The sequence below is a fragment of the Pelophylax lessonae genome (assembly GCF_965119305.1).
Source record: "Pelophylax lessonae genome assembly, chromosome: 9".
NCBI classification, from domain to species: Eukaryota; Metazoa; Chordata; class Amphibia; order Anura; family Ranidae; genus Pelophylax; species Pelophylax lessonae.
The window spans coordinates 76,348,863-76,367,261 of NC_138776.1; the positions used below are offsets into that span (position 1 = coordinate 76,348,863).

The 18,399-nt window shown below is 43.6% G+C and overlaps 1 protein-coding gene across 1 annotated transcript in view; it reads right to left on the bottom strand.

The window, feature by feature from the left end:
- Nucleotides 1-226: 226 nt before the first annotated feature.
- ZRANB1 (zinc finger RANBP2-type containing 1) overlaps nt 227-18,399 on the bottom strand; it is a 127,790-nt gene continuing 109,617 nt past the window's right edge. The window contains exons 7-10 of the mRNA XM_082269167.1: nt 17,614-17,734; nt 15,565-15,694; nt 11,845-12,074; nt 227-1,400 (exon numbers count right to left, since the gene is read on the bottom strand). Of these exons, the coding sequence (XP_082125293.1) occupies nt 1,182-1,400; nt 11,845-12,074; nt 15,565-15,694; nt 17,614-17,734 (700 nt within the window). The 3' untranslated portion in view covers nt 227-1,181. The remainder of the gene's footprint in view (nt 1,401-11,844; nt 12,075-15,564; nt 15,695-17,613; nt 17,735-18,399) is intronic.

The window sequence follows — 18,399 nt, forward strand, 5'->3', positions numbered from 1 at the left end:
ATTATCTAGGATTATGAAACCTTGATTTCTGGAACCCCATATTTTATGTCAAAGTTAAAACAATCTTTCATCTTTAGAAGTTTGAGGGGGGCAATGGGAGCTCCAGTCTGAGAAGCTGCACAGGTGTTCTATCTAAACAGATTTGCCTACCTCTCCAGCAGGACCATAATCCGGAGAATCATCCAAGAAGCTGACTAAACGAAGTAGTAAATGAACAGTCGAGAAATGGGTTCACAGCAAGACGATGTATTTGTGTCACATTCGCAATCAAGTCCAAGCTGGCAAACTGCACACAAATCGCTTTAGAACCTAATTCCTGCATGTGAGGAGGGGGGACAAGTGTTCATGAACAAATAAATATATAAAGTTTTCAGAGAAGGGAAGAAAAAAAAAAAAATACTTGGGTGACCGGGGAAAAAATTTAGGAAGCCATGAAGACAGGATGTGACAAAAAAAAAATCCTCAGCTTTCCTTCACTTACTCTTTATAACTAATTCATTACCACATATTAAAAGGAAAACTAAAATAAAAATGCTTTTGGTCTGACCTCCGAGACCATCAATGTCTTGTGCGGGAAGGGCCTGAAATCTGTGTTACATGTGTATAGAATCCTAAAATGAAAGTATATTTAACCCCTTTATTGCTTGAGACAGCCATAAGCTATGAGTAACTGTGCAATATACAACTCTTGGCCAGTCTAGTAATGCCGGGGTTAAAAACAAGTGCAGGGCAATTTAAAATAATATCTGAAATGAAACGTAAGCCTTGCAAAAAACAAAAGGGTCAGGAACTAGGAGCAAAGCAACTAATGGCCAGCCCATTGCTCTGATAGGTTGACCATGGGTTTTTGTGTTTTTTTTTTTTATTTTCTAATTTTTTTTTTTTTACCTTCAAAGTCCTCTCTTCCCCCTTGCACAACACATGCATTATACCAAGATTTACAACCCAGATTAAGAGGGAGAGACAAACGAAAAAAAAAAAAAAAAAAAAAGTGTCCGATCTCAATAACAAAAGGATGTTGTCGTCAGAGCCAAAAGGTGCCGTTATCCCCAAGGATTGGGTGGGCTGGAGCATTCCTCCCTGCATCGGACCCAAAGCACATAACACAGGGTCCCGTTAACGCAGGTCCCAGTCATGACCTCACAGCATGTGCTGTTTACACACTAAGCCCAAGAGTCTTCTCACTCATCCTCATCTTCTTCATCTTCCTCACCATCAGACAGCGCTGTACAGGGGCGAATCTGACGATAACCATCCAACCATTTTTCCACCATTTGTGTCACTAGTGGGTGGTTACGACGACGGGAGCTTTTTTGCATGGCTACCAAGACACCGCCTTCTGTCACACAACAGTCCAACCATTCACGCAGAAGCTTCTCCTGTTGGTCCTCATTTCCAAGCTGCAATGGTTAGTAAAAAAAAAAAAAAACTTGTTAGTGCAGTTTGAAGGCAAATACTCCCTCATGAATTCCAAACATAACATGGCTAACTTATCAAAAGGGAAGGATCATATATGGATAGTGGGGGTTCACCTATAAAAGGTTCTCTGCACAGATCATGGATTTTTATGGCAAGGGCAGGTGACCGAGCTTATGTCCTGTTCTTTCTGGTCACTGTACAAAGACACAGACAGAAGAAATGCGGCTCTACACATTTTCTACAGCAATACTCCCAGTGATGCTGTACGATACAAGACCCCAGGGGTCTAAAACACTGAAGTTATTTCAAGTTGGGATGATTACACTTTAAAGCTGAATTTCAGGAATTCAGCCACTTTGTGAAAAGTGCAGGCACACTATGACTTTAGCCCAAGTAGGTGCATGATATTAAATGAACTTCTCTTATTTATATCGGAGGACAGAGAGGCGCACAGAGCAGCTATGTCTGCCCCTCCGCTGCTCAGAGAAGACTTTGTATTATGTGAATACATTCACAAAATACAAAGGCTTCTGTCAATGGGCAGTAGGAGGAGAGGAGCAACATGCATAGCAGCTGCACCAACTAATCTTGAAGCTTCTACCTGAAGCATCAGCGTCTGGCTCCTTTCCAGGAGTGCAATAAAACAGATGTAAATAATAGAGATAGGCCCAGGAGATGTCATGCACCTCCTTGCACTTCACTTTTTACAAAAAGGAGCTGAATTGCTGGAATTCAGCTTTAAGGTATATCTAAACCCAGGTTCATAAATGGAATATATTGAGGTTATTTCTTCGATGTGGTGACTGCATTCGTTTTACAACCCCAATTTCCAAAAAGTTGGGACGTCTTGTAAAATCGACATAAATGTAATGTTTTGTAAATCTCAAACCCAAATTTGATTCATAATAGAAAACATAGCAAATGTTTAAAAGGAGAAAATGTACAATTAAGAAAAAATAAGGTCATTTTGAAATTGATGGCAGCAACGCATCTCAAAAAAGTTGTACCACAGTGTAGAATCCCCTCTTCTTTTAACAATACTCTGTAAATGTCTAGGAACTGAGGAAACCAGTTTCTGGAGAGAAATGCTATCCCATTCTTGCCTTATATAGGATTCTAGCTGCTCAAAAGTACAGAGTCTTCTTGGTCTTTTGTTGTATTTTTCATTTCAAGATGCACCAAATATTTTCATATGGTGAAAAGGTCCGGACTGCAGGCAGGCCAGTTAAGCAGAGTTACAGGCTTTTCAGCTGAACACTAAGAGTCCATTCACACTAGCGCGACTTGTCAGGCGACCAAGTTGCCTGACAAGTTGCGGTGGGTCGCTCGCCATTGAGTAGTACAGGACCCGTTCTAATAGGAGCAACACAAGTAGCTCCGACTTTGAAAAGGGTCCTGTACTACTTTGGGGCGACCTGGAGGCGACTTGCATTGACTTCAATTATATGAAGTCCGTGCAGGTCGCGCCGAAGTCGCGGTGCACCGCGACTTCACAGGTCGCCCCACAAAATCGTGCCGCGCCAGTCTGAATGGGCTGTAATAAGCTGGAAAGGTCCCTCTCCTCTTTAGTCTGGAGGACGTGGTATCCTCCCGATAAATTTAACCACTTAAGGACCAGGCCCATTTCTGACACTTGCTATTTACAAGTTAAAATCAGTAGTAGAAAATTACTTAGAACCCCCAAACTTTTTTTTAGCAGAGACCCTAGAAAATAAAATGGAGATCGTTGCAATACTTTGTCACACCATATTTGCGTAGCGGTCTTACAAAACACAATTTTTTTGTAAAAAATGTTTTGAATTCAAAAATAAAATAACCGTAACGTTCGCCCAAATTTTTTTTCTAGAATGTAAAATAGAATGTTACGCCACGTAACTAGATACCCAACATGTCATGCTTCACAATTGCGCACGCTCGTGGAATGGAGACAAACATTAGTACTTAATCTCCATAGGCGATATTTTAAAAAATTCTACAGGTTACAAGTTTAGAGCTACAGAGGAGGTCTAGGGCTAATATTGTTCTTGCTCTAGCGATCACGGTGATGTGTGGTTTGACCACCGTGTACATATGTGGGCGCGACTTGCGTATGTTCGCTTGTGCACCTGAGCTCTGGGGGATGAGGCGCTTTAAAAAATTTTATCTTACATTTATTTTTACACTGTCCCTTTAAAAAAAAAAAAATCTTTTGATCACTTTTTTCCCTATTACAGGGAATGTAAACATCCTTTGTAATAGAAATAAGCAGGCCAGGTCCTCTTTAATGAGAGATCTGGGGTCAAAAAGACCTCAGATCTCACATCTACACTTGTCACTTTTTTTTTTTTTTTCTTATAGAAAAAAAAAAAGAAAAAATGGGCCCATTAGGGCTGATTGGAGGAAGCAACGTACGACGTCGCTCCGGTCCTCCAAGGCCATAGAGTCGAGTGGGGACCATCTTGGCCTCACTCAACATCCTGCCTAGGACCTTAAAAAACCGGATCATTTTTCCCGCTACCGCTGCCTCCAGTAGGCGCGGAAACCGACTGGGAAGCAGCGGAATGGGGGTGGGCACCTCTCCCGCCACGCATGAACGTGATCCCTTGGCAAATCCGCCTCTGAGACCACTTATGTGAAAGGGGACCACAGGCAGTTTAGAAAAATACCGGGGTTATGGCAGCCATCTGCTGCCATAACCCCAATATTGAACATCAAGGTACCAACGTAAATACATGGTGGGTGGCCCGGAAGTGGTTTAAGTCTGCAAGTATACATTGAAGAACAATTTACTGAAAATAGTTTGACATTGAGACGCAGCTCTTCAGATTCTACCCATCAGGTGCAAACAAGGCAGAAAATCCTGTCCGGGTTTAGGTGGAGATCAGATCTACCCATCTTTACTTCTTGAGACCCAGACTGTCTAGGATGCTCTTTTTATACCTAAATAGGTTACTGACCAACTGTTACCAATTAGCCTAATCAGAAGCAAAATGTTATTCCAGCTCTACCTTGTTAGTGCCACTTACTTTACCAGCTTTTTTGATGCCTGGTCCCAACGGTTCTGTGACGTGTTGCTGCCATCAATTTCAAAATAACTTTTTTTCTTAAAAATGATACATTTTCTCTGTTTAAACATTTGAAGTTTTCTATTGCACATAAAATAGGTTTAGGAAATGTGCAAATCAGTGCACTCATGTTTTTAATGCAGATGTTACAGTGTCCCAACTTTTTTCGGAATTGGGGTTGTATTTTTGCAAGTACAGAAAATACATATTTTGCCATATATAGTGTCCTTGTTAACTGAACAGAAATATTAAATCTGCCTTTCAACCCATCAGCTGTAAAGCAAACCCCTCCCCCCACGTAACAGATGTGCTTGTAGTACAAATCAGGTGAGCGGCCCAGGGTGACAATGCTACTCCTTCAAAAGATACAATGGAGTGAAGTAGAAAACGAATGCAGCCACCACATCACCTATAAGGCACTTCCAATTCATATTACATTACAAAAAACTTGCAGCAGGAGAAATAAGACTGCAGTGGAAACCATATTGAAGTGACATACCCATTAGTAGCTTTGAATGATAGCAGCCAGTGCTTGATTTAACTTGACATTCACCAAAACCTGAAACACTGGTTTTTCATTGACTGACACTTTAAGAAAGCTTTGCAGGCTAGTCATACACCCAAAAATATAAAATTTTAAAACCTTACAACGGATGTAAAGCAGACAGGCCCTTTATTTAATACTGAAAATTGGTTATTTTTAAGTACACAGGTCACCGTACAATTCAGGTCATCCCTGTTTGGGAAATGTAAACAGTCCCCAGAGACTTCTTGGCTGCATTTCAGTCATCTGTTTTACATCAACACTCACTATACAGAAAATCTATTCCTGCCATTAAACAGCACTGAAGAAGCAGAGTCAGAACAAAATCCAGACAAGCAGAACCGATGTATCTACAACCTATGAAGTTTATTTTAGTTTGCAGATGAGGAAAGGTTAGAACCTCGTGTGGGATTTGTATTGCTGTGACCCGTCGCTGCATTGCCACATCAGGAAGGGAGGGGAATCTCCCCAATATAGACATCAAAACCTACCAACTGATTGAACCCTCAGTGTCAAAAACGAAAAGCAAAAAAGTTTTAGTTAGCGCAGATTACCCGATTTCAGGAAGTTCTGTTGGTTTTATGGTTATCCTGCCAGCACAAGGGCGCACATAAGTCTGATTCCTAACCATGCAGAATCTAGCACGGCACAGGCTGCATACACCTCAGAAGAGGCGCTGTACGTGTAAATTACACATTGTCTTTTTTGGGCTGAAAGTATGAGCTTGCACTACAACATAGAAGTATAGCCATTCATGGGAACCAACCAGAAACCATCTTTCCCACAGTCCCCAATTCCCTTCTACACAGAAGACCGCACAGTGGCTATAGTGCAAAAATGGACAGTCAATAAAACCAAACACTTTGTGTATTCCATGCCAACTCCACCTAAAACCGGACAGGACATCTCCACACAGCTGCTTCCATGCAAGCCTCTTCTATGTCAGAGGCTCACAGTAACCTTGAACTTCTAGAATCCCCAGTGGTCAGGACTGCCATGACCATTACAAACCCAAATAATTGGTTATATTTCTATTCCAAGTGTTCGGTTTTTGTTTTAGCCTTATAAAGAAAGGGCGAAGACAAAGCAGAGCTGCACCCAAAAGGGAAGACATTCTGCCTTGTTTGGACCTTCTCCCCCCTCCACTGCCACATTCGGCATAGTATTTGTTGTAGCTGTGGACTTTTTTGGGGGAGCCTGCATCCCCTCTTTAAGCAGCCCAGAGGACTCGATTTTCTTTCCTTCCACCAGGTGGGCAGGGAGTCTTCCACAACACAATTACCAGTAGCCCAGTAATCCAAAGTAAAAAAAATTGACAGGTTGGTTGTACCCCAAGGTGATCAATGGATCTACTTGGGTACAATTAGCCTGACCATGGATTGAATCTCCACTGGTCCGGGCTGAATTTCCATCCATGTATGGCCGGCTTTAAGCTGACCATACATGGATGAAAATTTGACCTTTTAAACAGAAACTGGCCGATATTCAATCGTGTGTGGCCACTGTGGTTCAACAGAAATCTATCTACTGATCAACTTCTGTTCAACCGCCCTGATGGCATTTTCTCACTCTATTAGCACTACAGGCAATAGGCTTCAGCGCTAAGCTGTGTATTCGGATGGTGGGGGAGACTCCCCACTGTCAGAACTCAATGACACAGTGGGGAGGATTTCCACATCCATATCAAATGTGTGGATGGAGGAATGGAGTCAGTCCCAATGGTTGAATATAAAAAAAAAAACTAACCCATGTATGGCCAGCTTCATACTATACTGTAGTAGAGAAATTGCAGTGATGTATTCTACAAAGACAACACAGGACAAGGGATCTAACCCACTAAAGACTAATAAAAGTTGAAATATTGGGAGTGGAGGAATAAAAATAATCTGGAACAGGTGACATTCCAGTTCTGAAACCATCTGCAAATGTCCTGATCCTGCAGCTTAAACGTCACTAGAAGATATGTCAGAGTACCCACGCAGGCTCCTGGAATCCGGGGTACTTAATGAAGCACTCTGTGAAGCCTTTCATTATCTTTAAAAAAATGATTAGTCCTCTGTAGTCAATGGATTTGCTGGCATTTCAGGATCATAGCGAGAACATGCAAGTGTTCAATTAGACTCTGACCAGCAGTAATGATCCTCGTATTACTGAAAGATGCAATCAATACATGACATTTGGATGCTATTAATTAATCAATGCCTCCTATTTAACTAAGCCAGTTAATTACATAGTTTACAGACTTCTTCAAGGATAAACGTCACTTAATAGACACCCTGATCTAGATGATTTATCCAGGGGAGGAAGACTCCAAACACTGTTCAAACCCATGTAAGGATTAGGACAGAACCCCTGTGGTTGCTCTACTTCTACTGGATGAATGTGTACATCTCTTTAACAGCCATAGTGGTGCCATCACTTAGCAGCTGAGGTGGATGGGGCCTGTTACTTTAGCTATAGCCAAATAATTTATGTAATTAAAAAGGGACCTTTAAAAACTTTAGCCCAGGAAAGAAAATATTCTATGATAACCAAAAATCATAATGACTTATCTATTGTCTGAATATACTTCAATACAGTCAACGGCAAAAGGTAGGCCTTTCTCCACCCCCCTGTGCTAAAGCCATGCCCCATCTTTATTATTCCTCACCAGGGACATATCTACCAAGGATTGCACCATACAAGAGCACATTTACTTGCCTTGCTAATAGTTTAGTGCTCTGGTTCCTGTGCCATTGTGACAGCTGCTAATGTCAGGGGAGCATACAAGTCCATTATGGCAGAGCAAGCTGTGCAGGTTTGGCACACAATCTGCTATGGATGCACAGTACATAGTATAATGCAGGTATTTACCACACCCAATGGAGTATTGGGTTTGTGGGGAATATGAACTTGGTACAATGACATACAGAGAAGAGCTATCCTGCTGTTAGCACTGGGGTCACATTAGCTGAGAGGGGGAGAGAAACTGAGGGAAAAAGAGAAACATTGGAATACTGGTCAGTACCAGTGTGCTAAGGTTTTTTGCTTTAAAAGAATAAATCCCCTCTAACCTTGGGTGTCGTACATGTGTGGATGTTGCAGCATTCTGTAAAACTAAGTTTAGTTTTTTACATTTCAGAATGGGGTGCCTCAAGCTTGTGCAGGATTTTAAAAAGGTGCCTTGACAAAGAAAATTGAGAAGCACTGGGTTAAAAGCAGGGCTTGACAAACCCAAGGCGCCAGGTTGCATTAGAGACTAGAATTAGCGGCCCGACGCCAGGGCTACACGGCGGCAGGTGTCTCTCCCCATGCGGCCCCTGCTCGCGGGTGTACAGACTAAGATGCTGCGCCGACCGGTAATTGAGGCCGAGGCTTCGCGGCCTGCTGAAGTGAGACTTACATTGGGGAAATGGCACCTTCTTGTGGTGACCAGGGCTGCAACAAGCCACTGGTGGCGCTGAGGGTTCCCCTGCCTGCTCTCACTGCCCGCCAATCTCTTTCCAAAGAGAAGAGGTTGAAGGTGTTGTGGGCTTGATCTAGCCCCCTGTCCTTACCGGTGTGTGGACAGGGAGTGTGGGGCAGCTGGTTGGAATGGCCTCAGTTCCATTTACAACCTCCCAGAGATGGAAAGTGTATTTTTTTCATGAAAATACATTGATTATTTTTCATTCTCTCCCTGTCATGCCACACAGCCGAAGGCCCCTTTCACATGGGCTGTGGGATCAGGTCCCCCCTGTCAGTTATTCAGGCAGACCTGATCAGACCCCCCAGTCTCCTCTATGGAGTGGTCCGCTCACAACCGCAGCCATCCAAAAACAGATGGATGGTGGTCCTATTTTCCATCTGTCCGGCGTATCGAAATCAGATGGCATTCGATGAAAATGGACATGCAGCCCATTTACCATCCAATTGCCCCAGAGTAGAGTGGGATGGTGTTAGTGCTCGCTCTGCATAGCGGAGGAGACAGGACCAGTCATCCGCCAGCTCAGCTGGGATAAGTGGCCAAATCCCGGCTAAGCAAGCAGATTCAGTTTAGCGGAGGTGCCTGTATGAAAGGGGCCTAAGGTGGCATGAGTTATTGGATCTCCTATCGCCCCCCACCTTGCTGTACTGTCCTTCCCTAGTGAGCCACTGCCGATCACACCATCAAGCCCAGTACACATGGGCCGTATGCCGGGCAACATCAGCTGGTTCAATAAAAACTGGCCGCAATTTAGCCTGTGTGTACAGCAGGCGGTCGGACAGAAGTCGGCCATTCGGCATGCGTGAAAAAAAAAAAAAGGCTCCTAACTTTTTTTAGCTGGCTCCTAGAATTCCAAGCAAATGTATCAAGCCCTGGGTTTACAGAGTGTACGGCAACCTCAACAATGACCTTCCGTACCATTAAAAGTGGTATTAGATTTATGCAATAAGTGTAAAAAATACCTATTGATCTGGTCAGAAATCCAAAGCTCCCCCCTGTGCTGTCTGAATGAGTGGGCATAATCCTCCTCCTAGTTCTCATCTTGGAATACAGATCCATTTGTGTGTATGTTGTGAACATAAAAAGCAGCATGAATTCAGTAGTTTAGTAAATGAAAACTAGGCAGGGCTGACAACACCAATCCCTCAAACCAGTATGTTCCGGTACTTGAAGGGTCTTTGAAGTTATAAAATAATAAACATATTTCAAAGATGTACGGCATTTATTTTTTGTGAGGATATCAAAGTTTAACCATTTAATGGTTTGCCTTCAACACAACAGGAATTACCTTACTGAAGGCACTATATCACATTTTATTAGAGGGGGAATTGTAGGTACTTTTCTTGTGAAGTTTAAGGTATTTTAGAAGAGTTTCACCATATACCAGGTGCAAAATAACAGCAGAGCATGTCACACCAAAAACTCTTCTACAACTCTGCTGCACTGTCAGTGCTACAGGTTAAAGAATGGAGGCACAATATTGCCAAAGAATACAAAAACCTCTATCACTGGAAGGACGACATCTATCCCTTCCTTCCTGCTCCATCAGATCATCCATTTACGTCAAGAGTAAGCTTAGCCGATGGAGTGGGAGAGGGATTAGAACCAGCTGGGTTTTTATGGTTCTATGCGGCTCCATTACAGAGATTTCTCCTCATTCACAGCAACGGTGACATGACATGGTTTCACCTGATAGGAAGTGAGGAAAATCTGCAACAGGGACACAAAGCAACAAAAAAAATATATATTTATTGAGGTTTGTGTAGCAGTTGGAGACTTTCCCTCGCTTTCGGTCTGATAATGGTCACTGGGGCAGCAATGGAGCTCCGAATAGCAGTTTAAACGGGGCTTCTATTCCGTCCCCAAAATATTTGGATAGACATGCACTTTAACATTACAACCAGCAGGTGTCACTCTCTGTAAATAACTAGAGAAAAAAATAAACCTTCATCAGACTTGGGGATGCAAACCTGACGGAAATCAGCAACATGACTACATTTGGGGGTAAAACAGAACAAATCTTTCTCTGCAGTTGTTTCACAAATACTGATCATAAGATTAGGTCAGGGCCAGGAAACACACAGATCTCTAACTGTGCGGTTCTAAATTGAGACATCTGCCTGTGTAGAGCCACCCTAAGACTAACCAAAGGCTAAACACAGGGAAACACGTCTGTTTTTGTTTGTATGTTTTAGAAGACATTTCTATAAGAATACATATGCCACATAAAATAAGTAAACTACATTGCTTTTCTTCCTCCGATTGTAAGTGGAGCGTATAACATGATAGATTTAGTGCTGCTCAAGACACAGCCAACAGCTCAGAGGCCCTGGAGCTGTACATTCCCTAATGCACTATATAAACCACTCTGTCCTTTAGTCCAGAAATGAGAGAAAGGCATTGCTTTCTAAGAAACTGAAACCGGATTTGAACTACAAGCAAGGAAACACTTAAAAAGGCCATTTATGAAAGTGGGCAATACAAAAAACACTAACCACACTAAAGTATGCAGTCTGTGGCACAAAGATCACATCTGAAAAAAAAAAAAAAGCAAGGATTGTCTAGTTTTCAACTTGAAAAGTATGGGAATAGAGGAAAAAATAAAAACGTCATACTCTTTCCATGCTGCAGCATTGGTCTGATGCTACAGCTGTCCCCTGCCAGCTCTAAGCCAAAGAACTGAGCGATCACGTCTACTGATCATTCAGTTCTTGGTTAGCTGAGAGCAGTGACTGTCAGTCACCGCTCTCCACTCATCTCCACCAATGCTCACTAGAACACCAGGCTGTGTGTGGGGGGGGGGGGGTGACATGAGCATAAGCCAGCTGCAGATCAAGTATCCAGGTGGATCCTGACAGGGTCAGGATCCTTCCAGACCCTGGAGTGACTATGTGACCGTCTGCTGATTCTGGGTCACAGGAGGGCAAAAGCACACTTCTGTGACTCAGAAGAGAAGTATGGCCACAAAAACTGGAGAACATACCAAGCAAGGAGAATTAAAAATATTCTGTAACATAAAATGGAACCATTTTGGACATCTATTCTTTGGGCAGGAGCACCATTTGCACTGCAGTGAATCTACCCTCTGTTACATGAAGATACAACTATGTGACAGGGTTCCAGAATGGTAGCCTGTGTGACATATCTGCATATGTTTCATATGTAGCTTTACTGTATTAGTGCAGCTAAACAAACTCCAAGTGAAATATAATATAAAACATCTAAAAATGTTAGTTCCCTGGCTTCAAAAGGAGTCACTGACCTAGTACAAGCATGCAGCAAGTGAAGACAGAACGGTTAAATTGTACCCTGCAATGGCAGACTACCTATATCTCAGCACCTTCATACCTCCTGTGGCATTCTGTACAATAAAAGAAAGGCGACAGGCTCACCTCTTGCGCAGACAGGAAGTGAATGTGCAGGAGCTTCCTTTCACTGTCCACCAACGGGAGAAACGTAACTGTTACATCATCATCTGTGTTAAGATTTGCACCAGCCCCACGATTGTCAAAGCCATCATTCTCCATAGCTACCAGGGCCGAGAAATGACCCCGCGTGTAGCCCAAGGCAATCGGGCTTTTCCAGCAGAAGCTTTGCTCCCATAAAAGCGGCAGGTATACTCCTATGAAAGGAAGATCACAAACACAAGTCAGCGCCACATCAATAGTACAGTACATACAAAACACCTAAAAAACTGCTAAAGTACCGCTTCCGTTAACATAGTGCAGAATACATTTTTTTTTTTAAATTGGATTTTTGACTTGCAATAAAATCCATTTCTCTGAAATCCATTTCGCTGATGTTCAATAACGGACAGCTACAGTCATTTTTGACCTTTGGGTTATGCTGCCCCCTACAGGAGTAGGACACCAAGCAGAAAAGAAAAAAAAAAAAAAAAACTTCTGGCTACACCCATGGGCAGACCCTGGGGGTATACTCCTCCTTCCTGCTATGGTCACTCAGTTTTGTTACAAGCAGTGGTCAGGAGAATTATAACTCCACAGAGACAGGTGGGTGCTGTGTTCGTCAATGAACATCAGAGAAATTACTTTTACAAAGTCAAAAATCCCATCTTCTCTTTCGTTCATCGACAGACACAGCTCCTGTCATTCTTGACCATTGGGACATCCCAAAGCAGTATTAAGCATTATGGGTGGGAAACAGCAAAAAAATTCCCAAGGCTAAACAGTAGCCAACCAGGCAACAGGGGCTTAACCAAAACAACTGGAGCCCACCCGAAAAAAAATACACCCTCAAAAGAGGATCAGGTCCTCTTAAACAGCAGCCTACAAAACCTTGAGGCCAAAAGGAAGCATCCACAGATGCCAACACATCCACTTTATAAACTTAGTAAAAAAAATGTGCACCGAGGACCAGGTGGCCGCCTGATGACGGAAAGCCCAGGAGGTACTAAGCACCCTAGTAGAGTGCGCCTTGTCAAGGAAAGGAGGAACCTGAGCCCCGATGGAATAGGCCTGAACCACCTGGAACTGGTCGCAAACAAAGCAGACAACCCTTTGTGAGGTCCATGCGTGAGCACAAATAGAGTCCGACTTCCTGAAAGACTCAGTAGCTGACAGGTACACTCAAATAGTCCAGACCACATCCAAGGCATGCAAGGCAATTTCCTTTGGATGTTTAGGCCTGGGACACAGGGAAGGTAACAACGTCCTCATTCAAATGAAAATCAGAGAAAACCTTTGGGAGAAATGACTGACGGGGCGAAGCACCACCTTATCCTTGTGAACCACCAGATAAGGTAAACGACAGGATAACGCCATCAGTTTGGACACCCTGCCTGCAGAGGCGATAGCCACCAAAAAGGCTTCTGTAGAGCTGAAAACACCAAATTAAGATCCCAAGGCGGCAACAGAGCCCGCACTGAATGGAACCAAATGTCGGACACCCTGAAGAAACGTAGGCACCAGGAAGGGTGTGGCCAAAAGGTAGTTAGGAAAAAAGACCACCAAGGCTGATACCTGGCCCTTGATGGTACTCAAGGCCAATTTCTGTTCAAACCCCCGCTGAAGGAAGGTTAAAATCCAAGCCACTGAGGAACCCCAAGAGACTCACCACGTAATGTATGTCTTCTGCGTACGATGGTAAATCTTCCTAGAAGCAGATTTCCGAGCTATAAACAATGTAGGAATCACCAACTCAAGACAAACCTCTATCCTTTAGCACCTGGTGCTCAGCCAAGCCGTTACAGCCAGCGACTATAAAACAGGATGAAAGATCAATCATTGGGACAGCAGATTCTCCCTGAGGAAGCTTCCAAGAAACGTCGGCGACTAGCCTCACTAGATCAGCGTACCAAGCCGGGCGAGGCCAGTCCGGAGCCACTAAGATGACTGCAATCCCTTCTGCCACAATCGTGTGTAGAAGTCTGGGCAGAAGCTTCAGAGGAGGGAAGGTGTAGATCAGACGATACTTACCCACGGGGGCCACAACCGGATACCTTGACCGAGCCACAAACCTCTGCACCTTTCTGTTGAGCTGAGATGCAAACAGATCCTTCTCGAGCATGCCCCACCAGAGACACAGCTGACAAAGGGACCACTCCCACCATATCAGGGACTCCTTCGTTCTCCGACTCAGCCGGATCTGTTTGTCCAGAGACCGCAGAGTCTTGTCCCACTTGGTCAGAATCTCCTTTTGCAGAGACCTCGTATGGAACTGTGCCTAACGGAACCGCCTCAAAAAAGGTAGATACCATCAGGCCCAGCACCCACATGCAAGTCCATAGGGATTCTCACTTGGCCGAGTCCAGAGTCAGGCTGATATAGTCCAGCTTTGTGGTTGGAGCCAGGGCAGAACTTCAGAATCCAGCCGAACTCCCGCAGAGTTTGTATTGTGATCTCCAGGTTCTCCACCAAAGCAGAGGGAGATTCCGCTCACAGGAGATCATCCAAGTAACCCAGTACTGCGATCCCCCATTGGCATAGCAACACTAGCACTGGAGCCAACACTTTTGTGAAGGCCCAAGGAGCGGAGGCGAAACCAAAGGGTAAAAGCACAAACAGATAATGCTCCTCTTCCACAACGAAGTGAAGAAAAACGCTGGTGACTGGCACATATTGGAATTTGAGGATAGGCATCCTTGATATCTATAGAGGTGAGGAAATCCCCCCGATGCAGGGATGCCACCACCATTTGAATGGACTTCTGTACCCGTACAAAGCAGTTTAGCGCCTTGAGGTCCAGGATTGGATGCGCTTTGTTTTCCTTCCTGGGGACTGAACAGGTTTGAGTAAAAACCCTGAAAACTTTCTAAAAAAAAAAAAAAAAAAAAAAAAAAAAAAAAATCGGAACAATCACCCATTGAAGGAACAGGTCTTGTACTGCCCCAAACAGACCCTGTAACCGGTCTGGGGACAGGTTCGAAGGAAAAAATACTTTGCCGGGGGACAAGAGCGAAACAATCTTGTAGCCAGACCAAATGACTTTATTGACCCACTTGTCTTGTATCAGGGAAGTTCAAGGGTCCTGAAACCAGCAAAGACATTCCCCCAACACCCAATACAGGTGAGGGCGCACCTTCATGCAGGATCCTTGTCCGTGGGTCTGGAGAAGCCCGCTCTCGGCTTGCCAAACCAGGTTCATTTGGATCCGCCAAAGGAGGCCCTGAAAAGCTTTGAGCCCTTGTCAGTCTACCCTGAGGAATGATGATGAAAAAGAAAAAAAAATAAATAAATTATGAGCCGAGAAGAAAGGGCCACATCTACAAAGGTTCCATGCCCTTAGTAGCCTGCAGAACAAAGGTACTCTTCCACCCCTGTGAGACCTTTAACCACTTTAAGACCATAAGGATTTGCCCCCTTAATGGCCAGGCCACTTTTTTCAACTTGGCACTGCGTAACTTTGACAATTGCGCAGTCATGCGATGCCGTACCCAAACAAAATTGACATCTTATATATCTATATAGTGCTGTATGGGGCAGAGGTAGAAGCCAAATCCTTTAAACACAAAGACCTAAAAATGATATCATAGCCATTTTTTAAAAACACAAAAAAAAAAAAAAAAAAAAAACTGAGAACTCCCCATTGTGATACTTCCTCCCCAGTTTCCATGTTTTATGAACCAGTATCTGATTACTGATGCCTGACTGTACCTTGAAATCGAGTGTACCCCAGCGTCTCCCCACGGAAGCTCTTATAATATTTCACTCCATACACTATAATTGGTCTCCTAAGAATATGTGCAAGAACGAAGATGTGCGTCTGTTCCAGGCTGGCCCCTGGCTGTAAAGAGATGAAACATTCCAGGTTAGATTATACAGGTACAAATGACAGGTTTGCTTTAGAAAAGATAATTTGTCTACCTGAATTTGGGCTTAAAAAAAATAAACACAACACTAGGTTGTGTCAGGTTTGTTGGCCGTCACCGCCCATGTCCTCTTTTTTCGGCCTGCAGTAGAAAAGCAGTCAAACACCAACCCTTCAATATTTCAATACCTGTGACCAGGGAACTGGAAGATTCTAGGTGGATGGGTCTAAATCCAGTCATCTAGAAATGGTATTAGCGAAACCCTGACCGATTTAATGGCCCAGACAAAAAACAGGTACCGTAGAAAATTTTGGACAGTATTCACACAAACACAATACTAAGCAGCTTTCATATTATAAAATTAGCATTTTTTTCAGCTGAATATGAACACCGACGTGTCTGAAAGCACAGCAAAGCATTCTTATGAACAGCAGGATTCTTCCTTTAAAGCTGCCTGAAGGATGGAGATAGTGACATTTTCTCAAGATGAGCAGCTGATATAAAAATAATAACATGCCCAATATTACACAGCAATAAAAAGTAAAGTAAATGTTGAGACTTCATTGCCACACCTTTTCCTCTTGGCACTAAACTGCTATATTATATATAATTAAAGCTGAATTCCAACAGCTTAATACATTGTTCAAATACATATGAGCTACTTTATCTGGCAAAGAATTTCTATTTTTGTCCATCCAGGCCTGCGATTTACACATCACCGACAGACAGCAAAGCCTGCAGTTATAAGCATCACACCTTGCCCCCCACCCAGTGACTGGTCAGAAAAGGAGCAGTTTGACAAGCTAAAGCCAAGTCCATTTTTTTATTGTTTAACCTGTGGGTTGAAAAAAGCAAAAAAAAAAAAAAAAAAAAATTCTTCAGCCACACATTCACTGAGTCGTATTCTGAGTGTGAGGGGACTTACCTGCTGTCAGAAAAAACAGATTGAGCGTTGCACCCCCCCCCCCCCCCCCCAAACAGGTTGGTTAAACAGAAGTTGATCAGTAGAGACCTACCTCTGTTTAACCACAGTGGCCACACATGTCCCTGCTGAACCGTATAAAATTTTAATCCATGTATGATGTGACTAAAGCCTAATACACACGATCAGATTTTCGGGCGAAAATTTGTACTTTGCTGTATGGTAGTCTCATATCGAAAGTGAATAGTTTTCTCTACATACAAAAATTTTCGTACGTTCAAATACAACTTCAGAAGTTATGTCACGTGTTTAATTGTTTTGCATGTATTCTTTAGTTTACGAGCATGCGTAGCCTTGCTCTTACGATTTTGTCGGGCGAAAAACTGTACTAAATAAATAAAGGAAAAAATTGCACGTTCTGTTCACATAGGATAACATTTTTAGAGCCTGCACCTTCAGCTTATGTCGTCCAAAATGTCAGAATCGGCCGTCGAAAGCACCAACAATCAGAAAATCAGCAGATTGTTTTTCGTACTAAATTTTACTTCCGATTTTATTATCCTGTGCATAGGCCTTTACTCTGCTCTTCTCAACATGACCCTTTCTCAGCACAAATTCACACAGAACACCTGATTGACTCCCAGTGCTGACCCTCCCTTCCCCAATCTGAGTTCTACTATATAGGAGATTACAGGAGGCTGATTCAGAGTCAAATTAAGGTAGTTCCATTAGTACACTAGTTAAATGCAATCATTACCAAAAACAAGGGCAGGCATGTGTGAAAGTTAAACTGTTGTTTAGCGCAGGTCTTCTATTAGGTGGGATTAACGGTAATAGTGTGGGGATACAGTAAAATATTAACACATTGGTTGCTCAATCACAGGCACAATTAAAGCCCCTACAAAAACTGTTTCTGGAGGGATCTCACGGCTCCCACTGCCAGCAATGCAGACAATCGTTTTCTGCTTTTACCTGGCTTGCAAGTGACAGAATAAAAGCCCAGTCTTCCTGCCACTGTTCCTCTCTTAGAGAGAAGTGTAACCCGAAACTCTGCGAGTACCAAGACTCCCACTCCTTCCAGCGGCTGTAAAACCTGGGGAAAAAAAGAAAAGAAAAAAAAACACAATTCAGAACAGTTGTACTAACTTGCTGGTTGGACAAACTGATGTACTGTGATTCTGAAAGAACTGTACAGACTTAGGGCTCTTTCACACGGTCCGCCTCCGTAGGCGGATCCGTGCTGCTCAGCAGGGATCGATCCGCCGATTCCCGCTGAGCCGGCGGATGACAGCTCCGTCTCTGCTTGCAGTGCGGAGAGGGAGGTGTCAAAGCCCCCGCTGCTCTCTATGGGGGGATCAGATGAGAGCGGACCGCCTGTCCGCTCTCATCCGATCCCTGAACGGATGGAAAAATATGGTTTCCATCCGTCCGAAATTCACAGACAGGATCGGATACGGATGGCAGCGGGTGTCAGCGGAGGTGTCTCCGCTGACATCCGCTGCCCCATAGAGCTGCATGGAGGATCCTATCAGATCCGCCTAAAAAACTGACAGGCGGATCTGATCGGATCGCCCGTGTGAAAGAGCCCTTAAATAGCAATGGCCACAACACACTGGTGTGAACAGATCCCACCGAAAACTATGGATTTTCTCTTGTCTGTGCATTTTGCCTGTGCTTGAAAGCAAAAATGCAGATTGTTAACAAGCCGTTACGGTACCCTGGCTCCAATTTTGCCAAATTTCATAAAAATATGGCAAT